The following is a 21606-nucleotide window of genomic DNA, read 5'->3' on the forward strand; positions in this document are numbered from 1 at the left end:
AAGTATCCTGTTAGAAATGTCCATATATGAAATTATAGACAAACAGGAAAATCAGGAAAGTTCCAACAGTTTAGAAACATTGTGAAGCTATTTCACTGCAGTATTTCCCTAATGTTTCCAAACACACAGCATATACTTTATCTGGAGTCACTCAAAATACTGTCTTTAAAAAGCTGAATTACTTACTCAACAGCACATACAAAATGAAGTTTTTGAAGAGGAATGCTACACTAGTGGGCCTTGCTGGGAAAAAAAAAAGTTTTTATTTTAAGCACACAAACTTTTCTTTCAAACTCTTACCTATTTGTTTCCTGTACTGGTCAACAGGAGTCCTTGATGTAGAGGCATCTTTTCTACCCATTGTTTTCAATCCAAAAATCACTGTCAGTATCAGAAAAAAAAACAAAAAACAAACCAAAACAAAAGCCACAACATTATTCCTAAATTAATTACTAACAAAATCAATTGCTTATAACATCATAAAAATGGTAACAAGCAGCATTTACATGATTATACACAAAGACATAAGCCTTCCCAGAGTACAATGAGACACTGGAGTTAATCATCACTATTCTGAAGACTATTAGATATATTCTAAATATACCTTTTTCTCCATTGCATGAGTTATTAATATTACAGAATGTCTGTTAGTTTGAATGAAAATAAAGAAAAAAGAAAGGATTTAAACTGATTTCACTGTAATTCAGGATTTGGTACCACTGTAATTCAGCATTTAGTACTACCAATTACATTCCTATATAATTTATTTCTTTAGTAAACCAGGGAATTAATGTAGTGTTGTGAACTGTTTCCATTATTGAAAATACATTTACACCACATACAGGAGTCAGAAGCAGGACTAGGCTGTGTGCATCCACAGGTAAAATTGCTCAGGAAACCCACCTGCAGATGAGCAGATACCTGAAACACAGCAACCCCACACACGCCTGTGTTCCTGCCATGGGCTCTAGATATCTGTGAATGAACTGGAAGTCAAGAACAAAAGCTGAGAGCTGTATGCATTTGACACCCCTCAGACATGGTATTGATAGTTTAAATCACCTTCATTGCATTTAAGTAACAACCATCCTGACTCTTGGATGGGATTCTCGCATTGCACAGTCATGTTGTACACATCCTCTCAAGGAGATGACATTAGGATTGCACAAGAAACTGTATAATCATCCATACAAAGATGTTCTTTCTGGTATATTGGTGCTTCCACAGCATTCATGTAACTGAACCAGCATCATCTGAACAGTGCTCTAGCAAATTCCTGATGTATCTTTTAACATGCAAAACCTTATGGTTTTATATTCGTCCCTCACAGGGCTGCAACTCAAGAGGCAGCTTCTACAAACACACTCATTTCACTGCTTTTTCCCTGGTTACAAAGTAAGTGGCTGTTACAGTCATGCTTATTGTTCAAAACACTGGGATTGAACCATTTTAGCTGGGCTGAAGACATTACTCACCACAGTGAGGATAAGCCCCACTATCTAACTGCCTCTACAACACAAGAGTCCCAACATAAACACCCACACTCATGAGAGGTCTGACGTTTTCAAGAAGTGTCAGATTTACTGTTCAAGCACAGAAGATGCACAGCAGCCAATGCCTGCCTTTTCCCAACTGGCCCTGGTGAGAACCATGCCAAGGGCAAGCTTCAGCTGAATCATCCTGGGTAGCCACAAACCATGTGCAGATTGTGCACATATGGCCATGGAGTTATCTGCAAGAGTTGTACTTTTCTGTTAGGCATAACCAGCTGTGCTACAGCAAGGCGAGTGTCCCTGGTCACTGCCAAGGCACGTTTTCTGGGAAATGAAACCCTGGAAGGCACCAGTATGCCAAATCACGACCCAAAAAGCATGCCATGGCACTGCTGAACACTACTGCCAGCATACCAAATTTAAAGCAAACACCATTATTTTCTCCAGAGCTTCAAACATGATTTAAAATATAGCTGCAGGAATAATGCCCACTAGTTATTTGTGCATTTTAAACCCACAAAGTTTATTATTTTATATTTATCTGTTCTATAGGAATTACTAGCATTTAATGTCAAGTGACAAATCCAGGCTCCTTAATTTCATTTGTGGATTATATGGCATAAAATAAAGTCAGCAACCTTTTTTAAAATGTATTCAGGAATAATAGCAAGGTAGAGAAGAGTGCCACTAATTTTTAATCTGAACTGAAAATTCAATTATAGTGTTCTAATTTTTCCATACATTATTTTGCTTGAATTCAGAGAATACTCCCTATTTTATATAAAACACGGTTGCAGGGAACTGCAATTCACTGGGTTGCGTTTTTTTCCCTTATATTACACTTCACAGGACTGGGTCATATTTCATAACATTCACATCATAATAATTAGAAGGGAAAAATAAAAGTACAGCTTGAACTTTCATCTAATTGAGGAGGTAACAGATACATTTTTACTCTACAAAACTAGTTCTTGGCTTTTTTATGCCACGGTTAAGACACTGTTTTGACTTGCCTTTTGCAAGTTCCATAGTCTACTAATGGTCTATAACAAAACATCAGCTGTGAAAGATGTTTGCAGTTTTAGCAATGCCAATAAAACAGAAGAAGAAAACACAGGCAAAGATTATTTCCTGACTTAAAATAAGCCACAGAGATACTCATGTTTGCCTGTGTGGCTCAGTGGCACTGACTCTCGCATCTAGAACCCCGAGTCCTCTTTGTTCTTCAAAGGGATGCAGTAATCATCATTCATTTCCACTGCTTTGAAGGTTCCAACCCACTGAGACACTGGCACACAGAGACCAGTGTCTAATAAGACAGCTATTTGCATAGAAGATCAGCCACAATTTAAAACGTGTTGTTATAGATGTGGAAAGGGAATAACAGATCTATATTAGCATGTTCAAAACTGAGATTGTTTTCACAATTTAATTCCTTGGGGACTATGGCTCATCACCTTCTCTTGCAAAGAATTCCACCTTATTGGACAATTTGCCATGAGCTAGACTTAAACTAAAATATGGATTAATAAGAAGTAATATTTATTATTTATGAACCTTGCTGTGGAAGTGGTTTTCAATGCAACTTTCTAACCATTTATTGATAAAGTAAAAGCCTGAAACCTTTGTGAGTTAAAAACGAATCCTCCCAATTTAAAATAGGAGTGGTCATCCTACTATAATTGGTCATCTTTACTGTAAAAGAAATTTACACTCAGGTATCTGACTTTTGCTGCTTCTGACATCAGCAAATGGAGGATCTGGCTTCTCCTGTATTTCTTTGCCAAACCAAAGGGACAGGCAGCATGCCATACTGCATGCATCCCAAGCTGCCTTCAAGTCCCTAAAGTTTTAATGACTACACAACATTTTAAAAAACATGTCAAGGAGCTTGTCACTGCTCCTTTTACTGGCTACTGAAAATACTTGAAAAGTATTTCAAATAATATGAAGGCAATGTGAGCCATCCTCAACATTCAAGCTTTTATAAAAGATGGTTTTAAGAAAACAAAGCAAGGCCCTGATCATTTTTTATTTATTTCTGCTTCAGACATACTACAAGATTAAAAGACATGTTTTTGTGGCACCCTTCACTATTTTTTCACCCGCTTTGGCTTCCCCTCTAGTAAATCCCCTTTGAAAGTTACACACTCAGAAAAATACTTTGTTCCTCTCCTCTTTTACTCCTAAGCAGTGGCTGATAATAATTAAAACACATAATAAATTGCTTATTATAACCTCCCATTGTCAGTAACATTTGGTGAGATTAAAACCAGTCCAAAATGTACATTCAAGGTCTGGCTACAATTTAAATCCCAATTCACTGTTCTTGATGTATACATAGCATTTTATACACCAGTTCAAAAAAAATTGAAGAAATTACATTAATGAAATAGAAAATTACTATGAACGACTTTAGAAATACTAATAAAAATAAGAACAGGATCTATATATACAGAGATTGCACTTTGTACATTATTGGTGCAATACAAATTATTAATAACAATAAGCCATAAAATGTAAATCAGTGCACACCCAAAAGATATGCATATCAGCATGTGTACAAACTTCCTTAGCAGTGATATTTGACAGCATGTCTGCACTCTTCCAGCAGGTTGCCTAAATATTAACAATGGGAACATGAAAGAAATAATCAATGAAATGACTGGTTTTGTAACTGAAATATAGTTAGTCAGCCAAGAGAAAAGTAAGCAAAACTCCAGGACAGAAAAGAACCACTACATAACGTAGAGCTACTGAACTAAGTCTTTGGCATCTGTACATATGCACAAGTTCCTCATCTTTAATTGCAAAGAGATATCTACCTTAAACATAACTTTGTTTTTGTTTGTTTTGCTGGACGTAATGCAGATTGATCATCTGAACTCATAAATTGATTCATTTTTAACATAATTCAAAGATGCTATGAAAACTTACTGATATCACTGAAGGATAACTGGTCTAACTGGTCATATCCCAGTTAACTCCATAGTTGATAATAACTAATGGATAGTAAAATATTTACAAGTTACAAGAGAGCAAAAATAGCCTTTTATCTGCCTCAGGTAAAATTCAAGAAGTACATCAGATCATCTGGAAACATCAAGTTATCCCAAAGAAATGGCAGCACTACATTTAAAGTGGGAAACCATCTGCATGTAGGTATTTTGGAAATTGCTGCTGATGGTTATTCTAATTGTTGGGTTTTTTTTTTTTTTTTTTTTTATTGTACTGCTGAAGTACAGTAACTAAGGTCTGTCTACACAGCAGTGGAAGCAGCCTGCAGCCAAAATTGCTAAAATAATGCAGATTAATTATTTAACCATACTGTAGCCGAGAAAAAGACTTTTAAAATCTTTACTCCTATTACTCCCTTAAGAAAAACTTCTACAAACAAAATACATTCATGTTCTTTTGGTAAGCCTTACAGTATTCTTCCATTCCTCTCTGGAAACTCTCTCTAAAAGAATGAGACTATTATTTCCAAGGAAAGAGTCCCCTGCCCATGGTGCTTCTTGCAGAATCAATCTCTGCTTTATCTGGGGATTTATTTATTTTTATGTTAATAAAAGGAGTGTAATACTTCTTTACTTAATTTAACCTTGAAAGCAGCAGAGGTGATTTAAATTTAATTAAATTTAGGAAAATTAATCAAAACCACAGGATCCATAACTCTAGTCAGAACAGATATTAAAAATAATTTCAACATTCTACACAAGGATAAGAAACACCATACCACATCCCAAGATTCAAACTATATAGGAACTACAAGTTTTACTCAGACATCTATCAGGCTGTTTCATAGCTTCATGTAAGCACTAGGAACAAAACACACATTGTTACTTCCAATTAGTACCCTCTGCATTGTTGTTTTTTTAGCTATACAGTACCTACAAACTGCATTAAATTAGCTCTGCATTTATTTAACAAAAGTAACAAACAGGTAATAGTTCATATAAATTTTGAACTTTTCCTCATGAATATTTCAAATTCCTAAAGCAATATATTCTGAAAAATTAATTTCATCAACAACCCAGATTACTCCCACTAGATTTCAGGAACATAACTCAGACACAAAAGCTACACAGAAGGCTACCTCCACCCCCTTTCCCTTTGCAATGGGTGAAGAAAGAAATTTAATGGTTAGGAATCCAAACCACTGCTGGCAATCTTGCTTTCTTGTTATGTTCCTAAATCTCCCCAGAGTGCCCAAAATTTGGTGGGATTATTTACACCCAAATGTTTGCATTTGCTCATCTAGTGAAGAGTCTACATAATTTTACTAAACATTGAATATTTTTAAACATCTGAAGAGTTGAAAAGATTATCCTTAAATGTACTCACAGCTAGGAAAAGAGTGAACATTTCAAAGGTGGCAAAATCTGAATAAGTTTTTTTTTTAAAGGACTTTATATTTATGTAAAATTGCTTTCTTAAGCAAAAGTAGGCTATTAAAAATGTTAAAAGGTTCCTTCCATTCCCAGAAGAGTACAGTTTGTCTCTGCTTCTACAGGATGAAAATGTAGTAGGCCAAAACACACTTATAAAAGGACTAATTACACAGAAGAGATTTATTTTGCAATTGGTGTTATTCTTGCTATAAAAACCCAGGAAATTTTACAGAAGAATATTCCTAACTGATTCTGTACATCTTACATTTTATTTTCATTATTAGGTTGTTATACCTTCAGAACAAGATTCCCTACTTACTTCAGAAATGAGTAGAGCTATAGCACGTGTGAAACATATATTCAATTTACTATGAAGACAGATCTTCATCTGAACAAATTTAAAATTCCAAATGTTCATAGAGGAATTTTTTCCCTCATTTTTATTAAACTATGATGGCACTGATGTGTGAAGAAAATGTTCTTAAAGAAGTTCATGAAGGAAAAAAGCATACACGTCGTCCATTTCTGTCTTGCCAAACAGTTAAAAATGCAGTACATCACAAAGAGTAATTTCCACTAAAGGGAAAATTACACAATAATTGACACCATATTTCAGAATAACATTCTTCAAAATAACATTGAAACATTTTTGGGGAGAGAGGGAAGGACGTGGGACTATGGAAAAAATCAGAACTAAAAAGGGTAGAAGAACTGACACCCAGACCACCCCATTGCCCAGAGGCAGGTCTGCCAAGGATGGATACAGCTTTCATGGGAGCACACGGTGACACTGTACAGACACCTCCGTGGCACGACGTGTAGGGAGGTTGTCACCACCACCACACAAAACAGAGTGAAGCACAGCTCTCTGCCTGAAGAGTCAAAAGTTCGTAGAATCAAGAGCAACAATGAGAAACAATTATTTGCTCTGTCTCAGTAATTGACGTGTCAGCAGAGGACATTTTTGCAGTTCAGTTAAATCCCAGCAATTTTACTCCCTCTTTGATCCCCGCCACATATCCCTTCAGCACTCATCTCCTTTGATAGAGTAGGGACTAACTTTAATAATAGGTATAAAGCTAGAGGTCAAAGACCTTAAATTTCAAAATCAGCTAAGTCTGACTAAGCGCTTCACTTCCAGGAAGTTACGAAGTTACCATTCTTATATGCAATAGAGTCCCATATGGTTTTACCAAAGTCTTACACCAAAATCTCAGAGACTGTTTTGCCCTCCTAGGTGTTACAGCAAGGGAAGAGTGACTTCTTTCCCTTCTTTAAATGAGAAATTAAGCCCTGAATTTACTTTAGTTGTGGGAATTGACAAAAGTTCTCTTTTTCCTAAACACTACTTCTTTCCTGGGACTGCCACAAGCCATGGCCTTGCTATAAGCCTGAATGCTTCAATTACACACACTTGTTAATTTCTCATTTGTAGATTTTTAAGCTTAGGCTCATTTTTGATGGAAGTGAAATTCCGATTTCTTCCTCCAGTGAGAAGAAGTATTTAGGGATTATCCTTCCCTTTAGTATATCCATCTTAAACTACAGTTCTCAACCATCCAGAGAACAGTGGTTCACAAAGTTTTCAATATGCAAAATGGCACAATGACCTTTATTGAAAAGAAATCTTGTAACTTTTAAAGTTACAAAAAAAATACACAAAAAAAAAATGGAAACAGGCAGCGATTTCATATTCATCATGCTCTTATTTCTATGGTGACTTTCTTTTCACTTGCCTTAAGACTTCTAAAACCAAAAGATTTCAGAGTAAATTATTTAAAAGCTGAAATATATTTTTAAAGTAATATATCAAAACAAGACAGTTTGAAACTGCTGTAATTTTTCCTTTTTTTTTTATGCTCTCACACTGTTTATAAAGAACTGAAACTTTTTAAAGTATGTGAGGTTAAGTCTCCACTTAATTTTTTTCAATTAATTCTAACATTGATATCCACTTTCCTTGAATATGCTTATCATTCAAGCAGAAACCCAACTCTCGGCAAATACAATTATCTTAATAATTTAAAACCAGAAGAGAAAACTGTCACAAATACATCATGCAGGCACAAAGCTGAGAGGCAGGCAAAGGTGCCCTTCTGTAACATATTTCACTGTAGTATCACACAATGTCCCATCACACAACGTCTAGTCATAGTAATTGCCACAACTGGTCATCATGTTTGTGGCCTAATGATTGCTTCCCTTCTTACCCTGAGCAAGCTTGCAAAAGTTGAAAGCACTCTACAAATGACAGCAGCAAATAATACTTCAGTCCGCATAAACCTAATCGTAACACTTCAGCAAAACTAAATTATTAGTTCCATTACTAAACCTGGTGTACAAAAGGACTTAAAGGATAATTGTGGAGGCCCAAAGGCTACCACTATAAAGCCTCAGCCCTGGAGAGGCCGAAGCAGGCAAGGAGGAACACCCCTCTAAGATTAGGGTCAGAAGTGTCCCCCTCCCATGGACCTTTGCCGGCATGTGTTAACCTCTCAAGTTCTATCAGTTTGTACCGTGTCTTGTGTCGGTGTGTTCCACCCCAGCTCAGCCCTCATTCACCTTATCTGTATATTCCCTAGAATGTTGTCCCCTTCTCCCAGTCCCCATGGGTCCCAGTTTGCTCCAGTGTTCCATCCCTGTTACCTACTGGCTCCCCTGCTTGGCTGCCCCAGCTCTGCACCACTTTCTCCTTCCCATTGGTCCTTGACCCTCAGATCTACCCCTTTTTCTCCATATAAAACCCTGTGCCCTCAGTCCAAGTTCATCTTTGTCCCTGGACCCCCTACAAAGCAATAAATAGCTTTTGGATCGCCAAAGAAAGACCTATCCTTTGCCTCTTTCATCAGCCATCATAGTAAGCGCCCTCTAGACCCAAAAAGCACTGGTCAGAAGAACCCTAGGAGAACTTGTTCAAGCCCACTGCTTCAGGTAATCTCTCCATCCAGCATTCAGAACAAATGCACATTTTTTTTCCTTTCTCTGAAGCTACTGCAGCATAATAAGTATTAAAAAGTCTGATATATGAATGGAGAAAAATAGTCTTATGCCATTATTTTGTTTCACATGCTGTATTAAGCATTCAGGAAAGCAATTCAGCTTTAAAAAAAAAACATCTAGTCTAGTCACTAGGCAAAAGAAACATGAAGTATAAGGAGTTTTAATTTGGTGGGTTTTGTATTTATGTTTTCCTCCATTATTCAAAAGCTAATTAAAGACAGAGCAATCACAGAATTGGTCAGGTTAGAAGACACCACAGTGGGTCATCTGGTCCAACATCCCTGATTAAGGAGGGTCTTCCTGCAACACATGGCATAGGACTGCATCCAGATGCAGATCTTCCCCACGAAGCTCAGAACATAAAGCTGGCATGCATTTAAGCAGCCTTAACACAATATATCGGTTTTTTTACTTTCTTTATATAAAATTGAGATTAAAAACAGTAGATAACAGTAGCTAACTTAAGTGTTAACAGAAAAAATGTGAAATTTGGCCCTACAACACTTAATAATGACCTTAATAGTCAGCCTTAGTGAACACAGACCCATAGATGTTAACAGTAGCATTTTCAAAACCAAGTCCTACTTGGTTTTGAAGGATTAGGTCATAACTGGGTGAGAAGTTTAATATGGCATAAATAACATCAACTCAGTAGTTTCCAAAGTCATTCAAAACAATAGGCCAAGCACACTCTGCAGTTTTTATCTAAATTGCTCAAGACTTGGCTCTCCTGAAAACTACCTAAAGATCCCATTAAAGGCAATGATTTTTAAGAATAAAATAATAGCATACATGATACCATCTCTTTGGGAGCTTTATGTTGTATTTGGGCAAAAAGGGGAGTGTAAGATCATTTATATCTATCTACAATCTGAACCTTGAACAAAGATTGAATTAAATTAATGGATCAAAATCAGGCTAAAACCTTTATATGCACCAAATGAAAAAATACGCTTTGATAATCATCAGAAAATCTGGTAAAACTCTTTCCTTGCCTCATTTTAAGGCAGAAAAAAATTGTGGACTGCAGCTGGGAAGAAGGGCAGCAAAAAGAAAAATCATCAACCAGCAGAAAACTACCAGTTGAAACAGAATGCCACGTGAACAGCTGATGAAACCATTTGTGCAAATGCCTGTTTGGGCTTTTTTCACAACTCTTCCCATTAATGGGAACAGGGTGGTAGGAGACAACATACCCATCTCTTCCCTCTGCTCCTGAACAGCATGCAGGTGTGTGTCATAAGGAAGAGATTTTGTTTCAGGGTTCACTGTCCAGAAGAATGCCAAAAGAAAGAATGACACTGAGACAAAAACATTTTTAAAAAGTATTCCTTGTGTTTTGAGTCATTCAGTATGAGTGAAATTTTATTTACCATAAAAATAGTAGTGAAATTGAACACTTTTTTATGGGCAGCTGCTTTAGAAGATGGCACATTTTTTTAAGATCCTGAATTCTAATGTGTTAAAGGTTGGCCTTTTCTGGCCTAAGATACCTCTGATGAGAGATTTCTATACCATAAACCAGTTACAAACATAATAGTTGTAAGACTGCTAATACACATCATTTGAAAAGCAGTTAGTGAGTATTTCTTATGGAACCTAGCCTGAGATAAAACGGCAGATGACAGTCCACTCCATTTGCTCAAATTTCTTGTGTGCATCCCTCTAAGCATTAGGGGTGTCCTTGGGTGACAAACCAGGACAAGGGGTTTGCATATGCCCTTGCTAGAGTTGAAGCACAAAGTGTGCGCTTCTGCCATAAAGTTTTATTAGAAGGCAATTGCACTGCCTGAAATCTAACCTCGTAGATTACATACCACAATGAAAACCTTCTAGAGCATATAGTAAAATGAGTTCAGATTGGTTTCCTTAAGAAAACACCAACATCACAAGAAACTGGAGCTCTGTTCTCTTCCTGCTACAATTGTCCAGTCTGGTCACTACTGTATCAACAGCTGTACAGCTCTGTAATTAAGTTTAAAAGTTTAAGGAGAGCTGGGTCAACTCTGAAAATGAAGCTAAGTTGCCTCCTCTTTTAACTTCAGAAGACTTTATCCCATGCACTCAGCTTTACAGCTGTCCCAGTTGTTTCCAAACTGACCTATCTATTTATTTTAATAAGGTGAGTAAATAAAAATGTGAAATGGTATAGTACAAGGGAAACACCCTTCCAGCTCTTCACTATTTCCAACAATGTGCATAAATGTGTGAAGGCTCAAAACCAGACAAGAGACAAGTTTGGTGAGAGAGTCATCACCCTGGGCTTTCACCTACACACGTTATTCCCTCCCCTTCAAGGTCCCCTCAAGGCAGAGTACATATTCTATACTGCCCTTCTATGGTCAGGATACAGAATTGAACCAAGCCTATACAATATACATTACTTGTGTGCAATAAATGACAGAAGACAAATGCTCTGAATTCCTTACTCTGCATATATGGCCATGTTTTAGTACAGTATCCACATTTACATCATAATTTCCATGGGTCTATATAAACATGCACAAAGATAAACAGGCACTCTTCCCATGCAGAACTGGAAGAATTCACCCAGAAGCTTTGCTCTGTAAATTATTTCAGATGTATTTTAATGAAGCCATAAAAGATATTAGCAAGTGTGCTGGGAACTTTAGTTTTAAATTATTATGATCTGTTACTCTAACAGAAGTTATTAGTATTATTTAACCCCACTGGTGTACTTAAAATGCAAATAGTTTAAAGTTTTTTCAATAGGTTTTGTTTCTATTTTTTTCCAGAGCACCCTTCCTGTTTAGCCTGCTGGTCTCTAGCATTGTATACACAGAAAGACACCAAAATAAACCAGGCTTTCAAACTATCCTATCTTTCAGAATAAAAAGTAAGCACCAATCTAACAATGCTTTATTAACCTTTTCACTCCATATTGCAAGAAGATTCACTCATAAATTAAATAGCATGTAAAAAAATTCCAAGGAAAGCAACATCCACCCTTGTTTTTACCACTTCATGATTTCAGAATTAAAGAAACCCAAAACATTAAACTATTTGTTCCTGCAATTCTTAGCAGCCCAGTTAAAATAATACTCAAATTTGTTGAAAAAACATATTATTGAAAGCTTTTTATGCTGCATATATATATACAACAAAACAGAAACAATGCTTTGCATGCCCTCTGCAAAGGGAAGAAATTACAAATTCAAATAGATTCAGCATAGCCTTGCCTAGGACACTAAAGAGTACGTATGCAGGAGGGCCTCTGCAGCAAACAGGCAGGAGGGGACAGCTAACAGAGCTGGCTGAGGTAAAGGCAGATGTGTGGTCAGAAACACCACAGCAAGCGTGAACCCAATCTCAAACCCATCTCCCATGGGCAGTTCTACAAACAGAACTAAGTCTGTTCAGGACCTTCATCATGCCTTCAAATTTTTCAGGACATTTTTTCCATCAAAACTAGATCTAACGTTCCTGCACTGGTCTTATTATTCAAACCATACTTCTACCTCTCCTAGGCAGCACCAGCCCCTCTTGACACTGCCCTGCACTTGAATCCTCTTTATCTACAGGAACTTCTTCATAAACCAAGTCCTCCCTTAGCCACACCTCTAGGAGATAAAAATTTGCCATTCTGCACACACATCCAGTGTTCCTCGTTCCTCGGCACATGCACACGAACTACATTCTAACAGACCCATGTTACCATGATCTCAACTGTGCTTTAAACTTCATCCTTTCTTCCATCAGTCCAAGGATCACTGAAATATTCATCCTTTGCCACTATGCCTGCATGCTTACACACAACTGACCAAAAGGACAAGCACATCACACCTGATGCAAATGTTGGGACAAGTCCCCACATGCTCTGAACCATCGCCAGTGGCCTCCCACCCATTACATCTGAGTGCTGGCAGCTCAGCAGCTCTTTATCCATTTTACTGTTACTGTACAGTTCTAATTTTAAAATTAATTTTAGTTGAGTAACAGTAAATCAAGGACCTAACCAAATTTAAATGTTAGCTATATAAATAGTGTGCTTTCAGTTTGACAGCCAAGACACTAAAACAAAACAAGTAATCCACTGCTTCAGGTTAACGATTTCCTTTTGGCAAGAGTGCAAGTAATACTAGTCTAGCAGTAAAGTAAGTGATGCAATCTTAATTGGAGGCGGTGTAACCAGCTCCTCACACAATGAGAGCAACACATCACCCACTGAACAATTTCTATAGCATACATATTACATGAAAGAAAGATCTATGGTTTTTAATATAAGCTTTTAGGCATGATCACTTTTAAAAGCAGCCAAAAGTCAGAGTTTAAGAAGAGATGGTGATATGGTAAAGCCAAGCTTGGAATTGTCCTCCACACTGACTTGATGCAGTTACAAACTGAAAATATAGGTAATTAATTAAAAAAAAAAAAAAAACGTTTTGAATATATTCAACTTAAAACTACAGAAGAGTCTCATCAACAGGCTCTGGGTGTCTGAGAGGCCTTAAGATGTTGCTGACCCAGGTGCTTAATCTCTTGCCACTGTTTAGGAGGCTGTAAGAAAGGCAACAAAAACAGGGATGTTCTGTGCCCAGGACCCAGGATCTGATTCCCAGCCTCCACATCAGCACACAGCACCCTAAAAGGAATGTGAGCTCAGGTGAGGGAACTGAACTGCGGTGCAGGTATTGCCAGCTCCTCATACAGAATGCAGTCTGAGGGGTTGGGAGAAGCAACCAGCTGGCACCATCTTAAACTACAACATTTAAGGCTTCTAAAGTACATCTGTCAGAGCTATTTGTGAATAAATTTCAGCATAAGAGTTTGTAGAATTGAGAACTTCATATGTAAAGTTTACAATGAAAACACAATAGATAAAAGCATAAAAAGCTACACAGGCTGATTGATAATGTAAATGTGAGAGGGAATTATCATGGGTAAACTTAACCTTTTCTTCATTTACATCACACAGCACAGCCAGGGAGAAGACAATTGAGACTTTGAAACCTACTACATTTTCAACCCAATCTGTTTCCCCAGTATAAAAAACAGTTCATGACATGAAAAGGTTATTACATTGTTTCACTACTTATTTCAGTAGAAATACATGATAATTAATTTAGCTTTCTGGCTAGAGGCAAACAACTACAGACAATGCAACCCCATTTTTGTTGTCTTACCTAAAACTAGAAGTAACAGCATTAATAAGTAACAACAAATTTGTGTAGAAAATGGTGTGCTTCAGCTTGTCCTCTGGATTTTAACTTTCCAACTATTATTCCCAGCACTAACCTACTTCCATCATTTGTTCTTTTCCCCTCTCACACTTGTCCTTTCTACTGTGACTTCTCCACCGTAAGTTTCTGCTGTCAGAACAGTCTTTCCTGATTTATTTATTTTAACACTTCAGCATCTAGCCCTGGATTTCTATTGCACCCTTCCTTTCTCATCTTCAATTCTTCTTTACAAACCCTTCTGGGTTTACATTGGCTAATTCATCAGCCTTTCCTCCCAATTCTGCCCCGTTTTTGATTGTAAAACATACTGAGTGAAGGATGATGACAAGAACAATCACAACACATGAATGAACAATATTTTGATGATGTATGTATTATATTTAAAACTGCACAATACCTCAGGACACAATAAACTATATTGTGCAAAGTTCCACTATATCACTGCAGTGTGTGTTAGGAAGGCAGAATCAAACTTAAAAAATCACTAATGATGATTTTTGCCCTGTGGCTAAAAAAACACGAAACAAAGGAGAAACAAAGGAATAAGCACTGTCCTGTCAGGAATGCCTCAAGTATTTACTCAGCTCACTGATTACAGGGGTATCTGTGCACAGCTAGTGATATAAAAGCACCTGGGATTCCATGACATTTTCCCATGACCTTCAAACATAATTCTAAAGAATAAAAATGTATCAGGAATCATAGGCTGTTGCAGATAATTCTGCACCATTAAAGCTGCATTAATGCAAGTTCTATTTAAAAATGTATGTTCAAGAACTTCTTATTCTTTCACAGCCATACCAGTGACCATATATGTTTGTCATTACATGCAACAGCTCCTTCCTCTACAGCAAACACCACATTTTTTCTGGAACTATCTTTCCTTCATATTTTCTTTTCAAAAGAACAAAAAAACCCGTTACCTGCTTATTCTGTGTGTCAAAAAATACTTCAAGAATAAACCTGATTATTACAGAGCTATAAGACACTCTTTCTTCATCTCCTCTCCCATCTCCTCCACAAGGTTTATGTTGTACATAATACTGCCGTGATATATAGGATCATCAGGTTAGTTAACTAAAAGCAGTTTCACTGTGCCTATGATTGATCAACTGTGGGACTATTAAAACATTAAAAATGTTAATCTTTGTAATAATCTCCTAAAAATTTTTAATATTAATTTTAACCATGGATCATTTTAATATTTAATCATTGCAGACTTCACTTGGAATGAGGATAGCCATTCACTGAAAAGCACTTCATTTTTTATTTTGAAAAACGATCAGCTAGTATTTATTCTGTAAATCTCTTCACATATTTTCCTCAAGCAAAGTAAACCTGCAAGTAAATGAAAAAATCCACAACAGCAGAAAAACTTAAGGCAGAGTTTGGGTCAGAAAACATTGACTTTCACACTCCTGTTTCCCAGGAGTAACTGCATTACAAGAGTAGTACTGTATGAGAGTTGGAGGACTGGGGGAGACTTCTGCAAATGGAAATGACTGCCTTCTTTGTCTATATCTTACAATCATCTATGTTGCATTCTCATCACATATCTCATAACATGTAAACATAATAACTCACTTTTTCTTCACAAGTACTTAACGGAGTAACTCGGCTCCCCACAATGATATTAAACCAGTTTCGGCTTTTTAACAGACAACCCAATTTTGTAACATTAGCCCAACTCCTATCCTCTCCTATAATTCACAGCTTGCCTTGCTTAATGCAAATTTAGATTTAATATGGAAATATCCCAAAGGAAAAAAAACCAACAACTTCCTAGTCATGATAAAAATCTCACAGAAACTCTAAAGTTCTAACTGAAATTAACAGTGACTAGTCTTCATCGTATCAATTAGTTTTGAAAAGTATTTTAAATTATCTAACCAAAACTAATTCATGGTCTCAAGAAACAAATTTCACAGAAAAATGCAAGGACAGTATCTTTGCTGCACTGCAAAAACATAATCCAAAGATATAATCCATCTCTTGTCTTGTTTCCTACATAGGGTCTACTGAAACTGGCTGTTCTCTGGAGCTACTGCCATAAAGTACACTGAGCTTCAGATGCCTTTTAGACTAGGCTGCTATTTGGCTATTTCAGCTATTTGGCTGAAATATTTGATTTAAATATATCCTAAAGATACTCTGAGCAGTACCAGAGGTTAATATATTAGCTTACATGACTAAACTTCATTCTGTATTTTTGACCAATAGTGAGGCAGAATATTTTCAAACTGTCACACAAATCAGCTTCCTAATCTGAAGAGGCTGCAGAGTCTAACAGCAAGAACTATGAAGTCCAGAACAGGTGGAAGTGAGTGTAGCATTTTTCGGTGCATATAAATTTACTCTGCATAGTTCAAATTAATGGAAAAAACCCCACAGTTAACCAAGCAAAAACCAGTAAACTGCCTTTACTCCTGATTTTATGAATTATGTATCCCCTTGCATATTACCTTTCACTAAAGTATGTTCTTAAGGAACGACGTATGGAAAAATCATTGTCATTCAATGTGATGCAGTAACAAACTCTGGAACTCAGTTGCTTGTATCTGAAATGGAAGGCATAGTCCTGTTTATGTGACTTTAAAAGCCACACGTGTCTTTGTACAAAACTCAGTGTAAGATTTAAAGCTAAATAGATAAGGAATTTCACCATTGTTGAAAGGCATCTCTGCCTCAGTAATCTGATTTGAAGTAACCTTTCAAAACCTAGATGTATGAAGAGCTCCCACATTTGCACTGAAGAAGTATTTTCTGTATTGTTTTAGCAGATACAAAATACTATTTTAAGCACAATAAAAAGTTAGTTGAAGAACATTGTGGTAATCTCTTCATGACTACATAAATTAAATTCAAAGAATTCCCAAGATTGTTGATGGACCTTTTGAGATCATCTACTTGTGCCCACCTATTCCAGCTAGCAGACTGAAATAGATGAAGTAGACTTACAACTTTCCAACTTTCATAATGACAGAAAAGAAGTCCTAGAGGATAAACTGTATTATGAAAGACAATCATGTCAACAAAAAATGTGGCCAAAGTTTTCTTTAGGAAAGCAGACAAGTTATTTTCTGAACAATGGGCTGTCCCCAGCCCAATTTTGTACCGAAGAGTGAAGTGATTCAGCCAAGGATGATATGCCAAACTGCAGTACTTAAGAAACTATTCAATCTTCCCTGCATTTGTAGAATTTAGTGTATCTCTTAAACATAAGTTTATACAGTTTTCCACTATAGAAATGTATCTTTAATAGCAAGTACTCTTCCATTCTGATTAGCTCTTTGGGAATAAGTCTGGGCCCCAACAGGAAGGAACTCAAAACCTATGACATGCAATTGAATTACTGAGTGTGAAGGTGTGTGCTGCATATACAGCTCAATTACACCAGAAGCTCTTTCAGAGGGAGTCTCTGATACTACTGAGATCTGTCCATGTAACCATGTGTGGGCTGATGGAAGGTGGAGCAGCTTGAGAACCACACAAACAGCATGGCAGAGAATCCCCTGCCAACACTTCACATTTAGAAGTTTTTGCAGCTCACATATTCTCACACATTTCTGTCCAGTATTTTCTGAGCACAAGGCACGACCAGAGCACTCTGCAGAGAACACAAAGAAGTCCAATGTACCCGGAACACATCACGCCTGCAAGGCAAACATAGCCAGCTCAACACACAGATCAGATTTACTGCACACCCACAGCCGGCCGAACACAACCAGCAGCACCACACGGCCTGGTCTCACTGCACGTGGGGGGTCAGCACACACAGCACAGATTGTCAGCTCCAGACACCCTAAAACCCCACACAAGACAGAGTCGCACACACACCCCCAACCACACCACACGGGCCGGCAGCATGTAAGCGGTCGTGCCAACGAATGAAAACCGTGAGCACCAAGGAAAAGCCATGGCGGCATCACAAGCTTCGGCCAGTTCGGCCCAGCTGGAGTGCCCGGGCCTCGAACACAGCCCCGCCGAGGACACCTCGGTGAGGGGTTTGTTTCCCTCCAACTTGGTTGCCTAGTCAGAGTCGTACTTCATCAAGCACGGAAAAGCAGCCCTGGTAGTCGAGGGGTCCCGGTACGGTGAAACGAACACCAAACGCGACCACAGGTCAACACAGGACTGCAACCATTCCCGCCCCCGCCCAAAATGGCGGCAGCCCAGCCGACCCGCTCCCACCCCAGCCCCTCCAGCACGCGCTCCGGGGGCGGGGCCGCCCTGATTGACAGCGCGCCCGGCCAATCGCGGGGCCGCGCGCGTCCCACTGGCCAATGGCAGGGCGGGCCCGCGGCGGTCAGCGGGCAGGCCGCGCGCGCCGCCGGCGCGAGCGCTCCCCGGCCGCGGGCCAATGGCGGCGCGGCCGCGGCGCGGGCGGGGCGCGGGCCGGGGCAGCCCCTCGGGCCCGGCGGCCGCCCGCCCGGCCGGGACGCGGCGCGGTACCTCGGGCCGAGCGGCACAGCTCCGCCTCCTCCTCCCGCCGCGCCACTTCCTGTGCCAGCGGGGCTCCCGCTGCCTCCGGCCCGCGCGTCCCGCCTCCCGGCCCGCCCGCCGTGCCCGGCCCCGCGCCGCCTGCGCTGCCCGCTGCGTCCCGGCCGCCTGTCGCGCTCGAGTGTGTCGCAGGGTGTTCCGGGGAAGGTGCCGCGTCGCTCCGGACTTGCGGAGCCAAAAGCAGTTAGCCACTTTCACGCTGTAGAATCACAGGATGGTTTGGGCTGGAAGGGGTCGTAAAAGCTATCCCGTTGCAGCACCCCATCATGTTCACTCATCACAAGCCAAGTGGGAACTCACATTCAAAACCCTAAAAACAAAACACATGGAAATTATGAATTCCAGCAGGTAATTCTCTGGCTACTTTGAGATGGTGCTGAGCTTTCTGCAATAGACAATTATTTTGTGCAACAAGCAAGCCACTGACTCTCAGAACAGTCTCCTGATTAATAGTGAACGTGCATACCTTGTTTCTTGCAAAAATGGCACTTGACCAAGTGTAGCACTCCCTGTAAGGAAAGATACAAAAAAAAAAAAAAGATAAATATTTGCATTTTTTTGCCTTTGCAGCTTTGGAAGTGAAAGTCATACCCATCTGAACTTTCCCATCTTTCTAGATGACATGCAGGGGGAGTGGAGAATGAGCCTGCAGAAGAGTTGATTACTCAGAGTTTGTGTCTGGCATGCTTACCAAACCACAGTTCTCTGCAGCTATTTCTCTAGCAAGATTAATAGATCTTTACATGACACGGCTTTCTTATAAGGATAGCATGTCTTGATTTTTAGTCATGAGACAAAAGACTTTTTTTGTACCCTTTTCTTTTGTCAAGATGTCTCACACTAAGGGTATTTAGCTGCTTTGAATGTGGCAGGTCACTGGACACAACCTTACATTTTCTTCTTAAGAAATCTTGTGCCCCTCTGGGACTGGAGATGCCACAACCACTGTGGGCATCTTCTCTGATTTTTCTAACTTCTGTGTTCAGAATTTTCAACAAAAATTTTATTTCATCCATACTCCTAATAGTAGGGCAGAAACCATATATGTGTAAAGTATTTTAATAATTAATTTTGATTCCTTGATTATTTTAATATGGTTCACTTAAATTCAAGTAATGATTATGTTCATGGATGTTTGGATATAGTATTATGTAAAAAAAAAAAAACAGCAATCATATTTAAACAGACATTACATGTGATTTTTGACTGTAGAATTACAACCAAAAAAATCCCATGAAAAAATACCAGGATCAGTGTTCTTAGCTACATTATTTTGTATTATCTGAACCACTGCTGAGGACTTTGTCTGTGTGAGTCCTAGTAGCAAAATACATGTGGTTCTAGTTCAGTTTCACCTAATTTGACCTAATCACAATATTCATTTCACTACTCAGTTGTTCTTCTAAGTAATAAACCAATGTATGCCCAGCAGCCTCAATACTTAATCTGTAAAGAAGCCATAAGGAATTATGACTTTGCGAAAAGAACTCTATGTACACTGTGATGTTTTCACCATTTTAGTTTCACTCTTTCATGTCTTCATTTTTAATCCTCATTTTATGGGAAATGTTTCCTACTGCAGTTTTCTTCTGCAAGAAGGGATTCACACTGGTCAGAATGAAACGGTCAGAAGGGCAGCTGACTTTTAGACAAGTGCTGCTGATAAGATTGCTGTGTTTTGTGGGATTAGAAGCAGCCTGGGTGGAGTATATGTGTCCTAGGATATTTTTAATCTGTTTTTTACAGGTAGTAATAGAAGTACCATTACTATTATGTGACTGTAACTGAAATGTATGTCAATCAGTGAGGGATTTTTGTTGATTTTGTCACACCCATCAGTTCACTGTCATATCCCTGGATGAGATTAGTGTAAAATTCTAAACGTATTTTAAAATTACATAGTTTTATCTCACAATTTTCTTAAGGAAATCTATCAGCCATTGTTTTCAATGACTGTCTTTCCTGGATTTCCTCCTGTTTTCATTCTTTCACAAGATCTTCAGCTTCATCTGACAACTGGACAAGAGTCTGTCCCTTTTTGTTCTCATATGCAATGATTTTATGATTTGTGAAACATTTTTTTTAATGGAAGTGTAGTTAAGCCCATTGAAAATAGGTTTTCTTTTTATTTAACTTTTCAAAGCTCCAAGAAGCCGTTCCTGAGCTTTTAGAGTTTAGTTAGTTTAGGTAAAAGGTTGGGAAATGATGCTTAACATCTTTTTTCCAAGGGGACAACACAGATTAAATTAACATACAGAAAACTATCTCCCTGAAGTGCAACAACTTGTCTACTGTCTAACCTGATGTCTCCTAACGTGTGTCTAAATACTAAGTTCAAAGATGTGAAACAATGTTCTTAATTATTTTTGTTAATTAATTTTGCTATCACCAAGTAACAGTTTTTTCATCTCTTCTCCTAAACTGTCATCAATATCGCCAATAAAAGAGCTATTTGATTTAGGCTACTATTCAGGCTAACATTGAAACTTTCAGGTAATACCTTACTTCAGAACTTCTAAAAGGTACAGTATTCCCCATCTAACCACAAAGCTAAAACTCTCTTCATGCTCCTGTCACTTGCTAACAATGTAATTTCTGGTGGCTTTGACAGATACAGTCTTGTTCTTCTCATATCCAACCAGAATTGCTACTGAAAGACATAATCACTTTAGCTCATCCCATTATCCATGTTATTCCTCACTTTGCATCTCTCCACTGTCTCCCTATTCTGGCTCTGTACATACTATGCCTTCATTTTCAAATCCTTTCTTCCTATCCCGTCTTCTTTTCATATCGGTTGTATATGTCATTTCTTGCCTCTGCCTAATAAAGAATTCTGATTCTGTTACTTTTTTTTTTTTTTTAATTAACAAGCCTTGTTTTGCTTTCCCCACGTGTCACTGTTTCTTTCAAATCCATCCAAAAGAGAGCTACTGTAACTTCATGCTGTTGGTATGCTGTGCCTACTCCTATCACGCTTGACACCACTCTCCCTAAAATCAGGCATTCCTAAAATCCCAG

At 38.4% G+C, this 21606-nt stretch overlaps 1 protein-coding gene across 4 annotated transcripts in view; it reads right to left on the reverse strand.

The window, feature by feature from the left end:
- Positions 1 to 18656, reverse strand: part of TRIQK (triple QxxK/R motif containing) — a 138978-nt gene extending 120322 nt beyond the window's left edge. Inside the window, exons 1-2 of one of the 4 annotated variants that reach the window (XM_021543200.2) lie at positions 18538 to 18656; positions 301 to 381 (exon numbers count right to left, since the gene is read on the reverse strand). In XM_021543200.2, the coding sequence (XP_021398875.1) occupies positions 301 to 361 (61 nt within the window). In that variant the 5' untranslated portion in view covers positions 362 to 381; positions 18538 to 18656. Of the gene's footprint in view, positions 1 to 300; positions 18376 to 18537 lie in introns of those variants that run through there. The other 3 variants (XM_077782922.2, XM_085572327.1, XR_014952995.1) reach the window with 3 other exon arrangements.
- Positions 18657 to 21606: the final 2950 nt, after the last annotated feature.

The sequence above is a fragment of the Lonchura striata genome, chromosome 2, assembly GCF_050655825.1.
Source record: "Lonchura striata isolate lonStrDom1 chromosome 2, ASM5065582v1, whole genome shotgun sequence".
Lineage (NCBI taxonomy): Eukaryota > Metazoa > Chordata > Aves > Passeriformes > Estrildidae > Lonchura > Lonchura striata.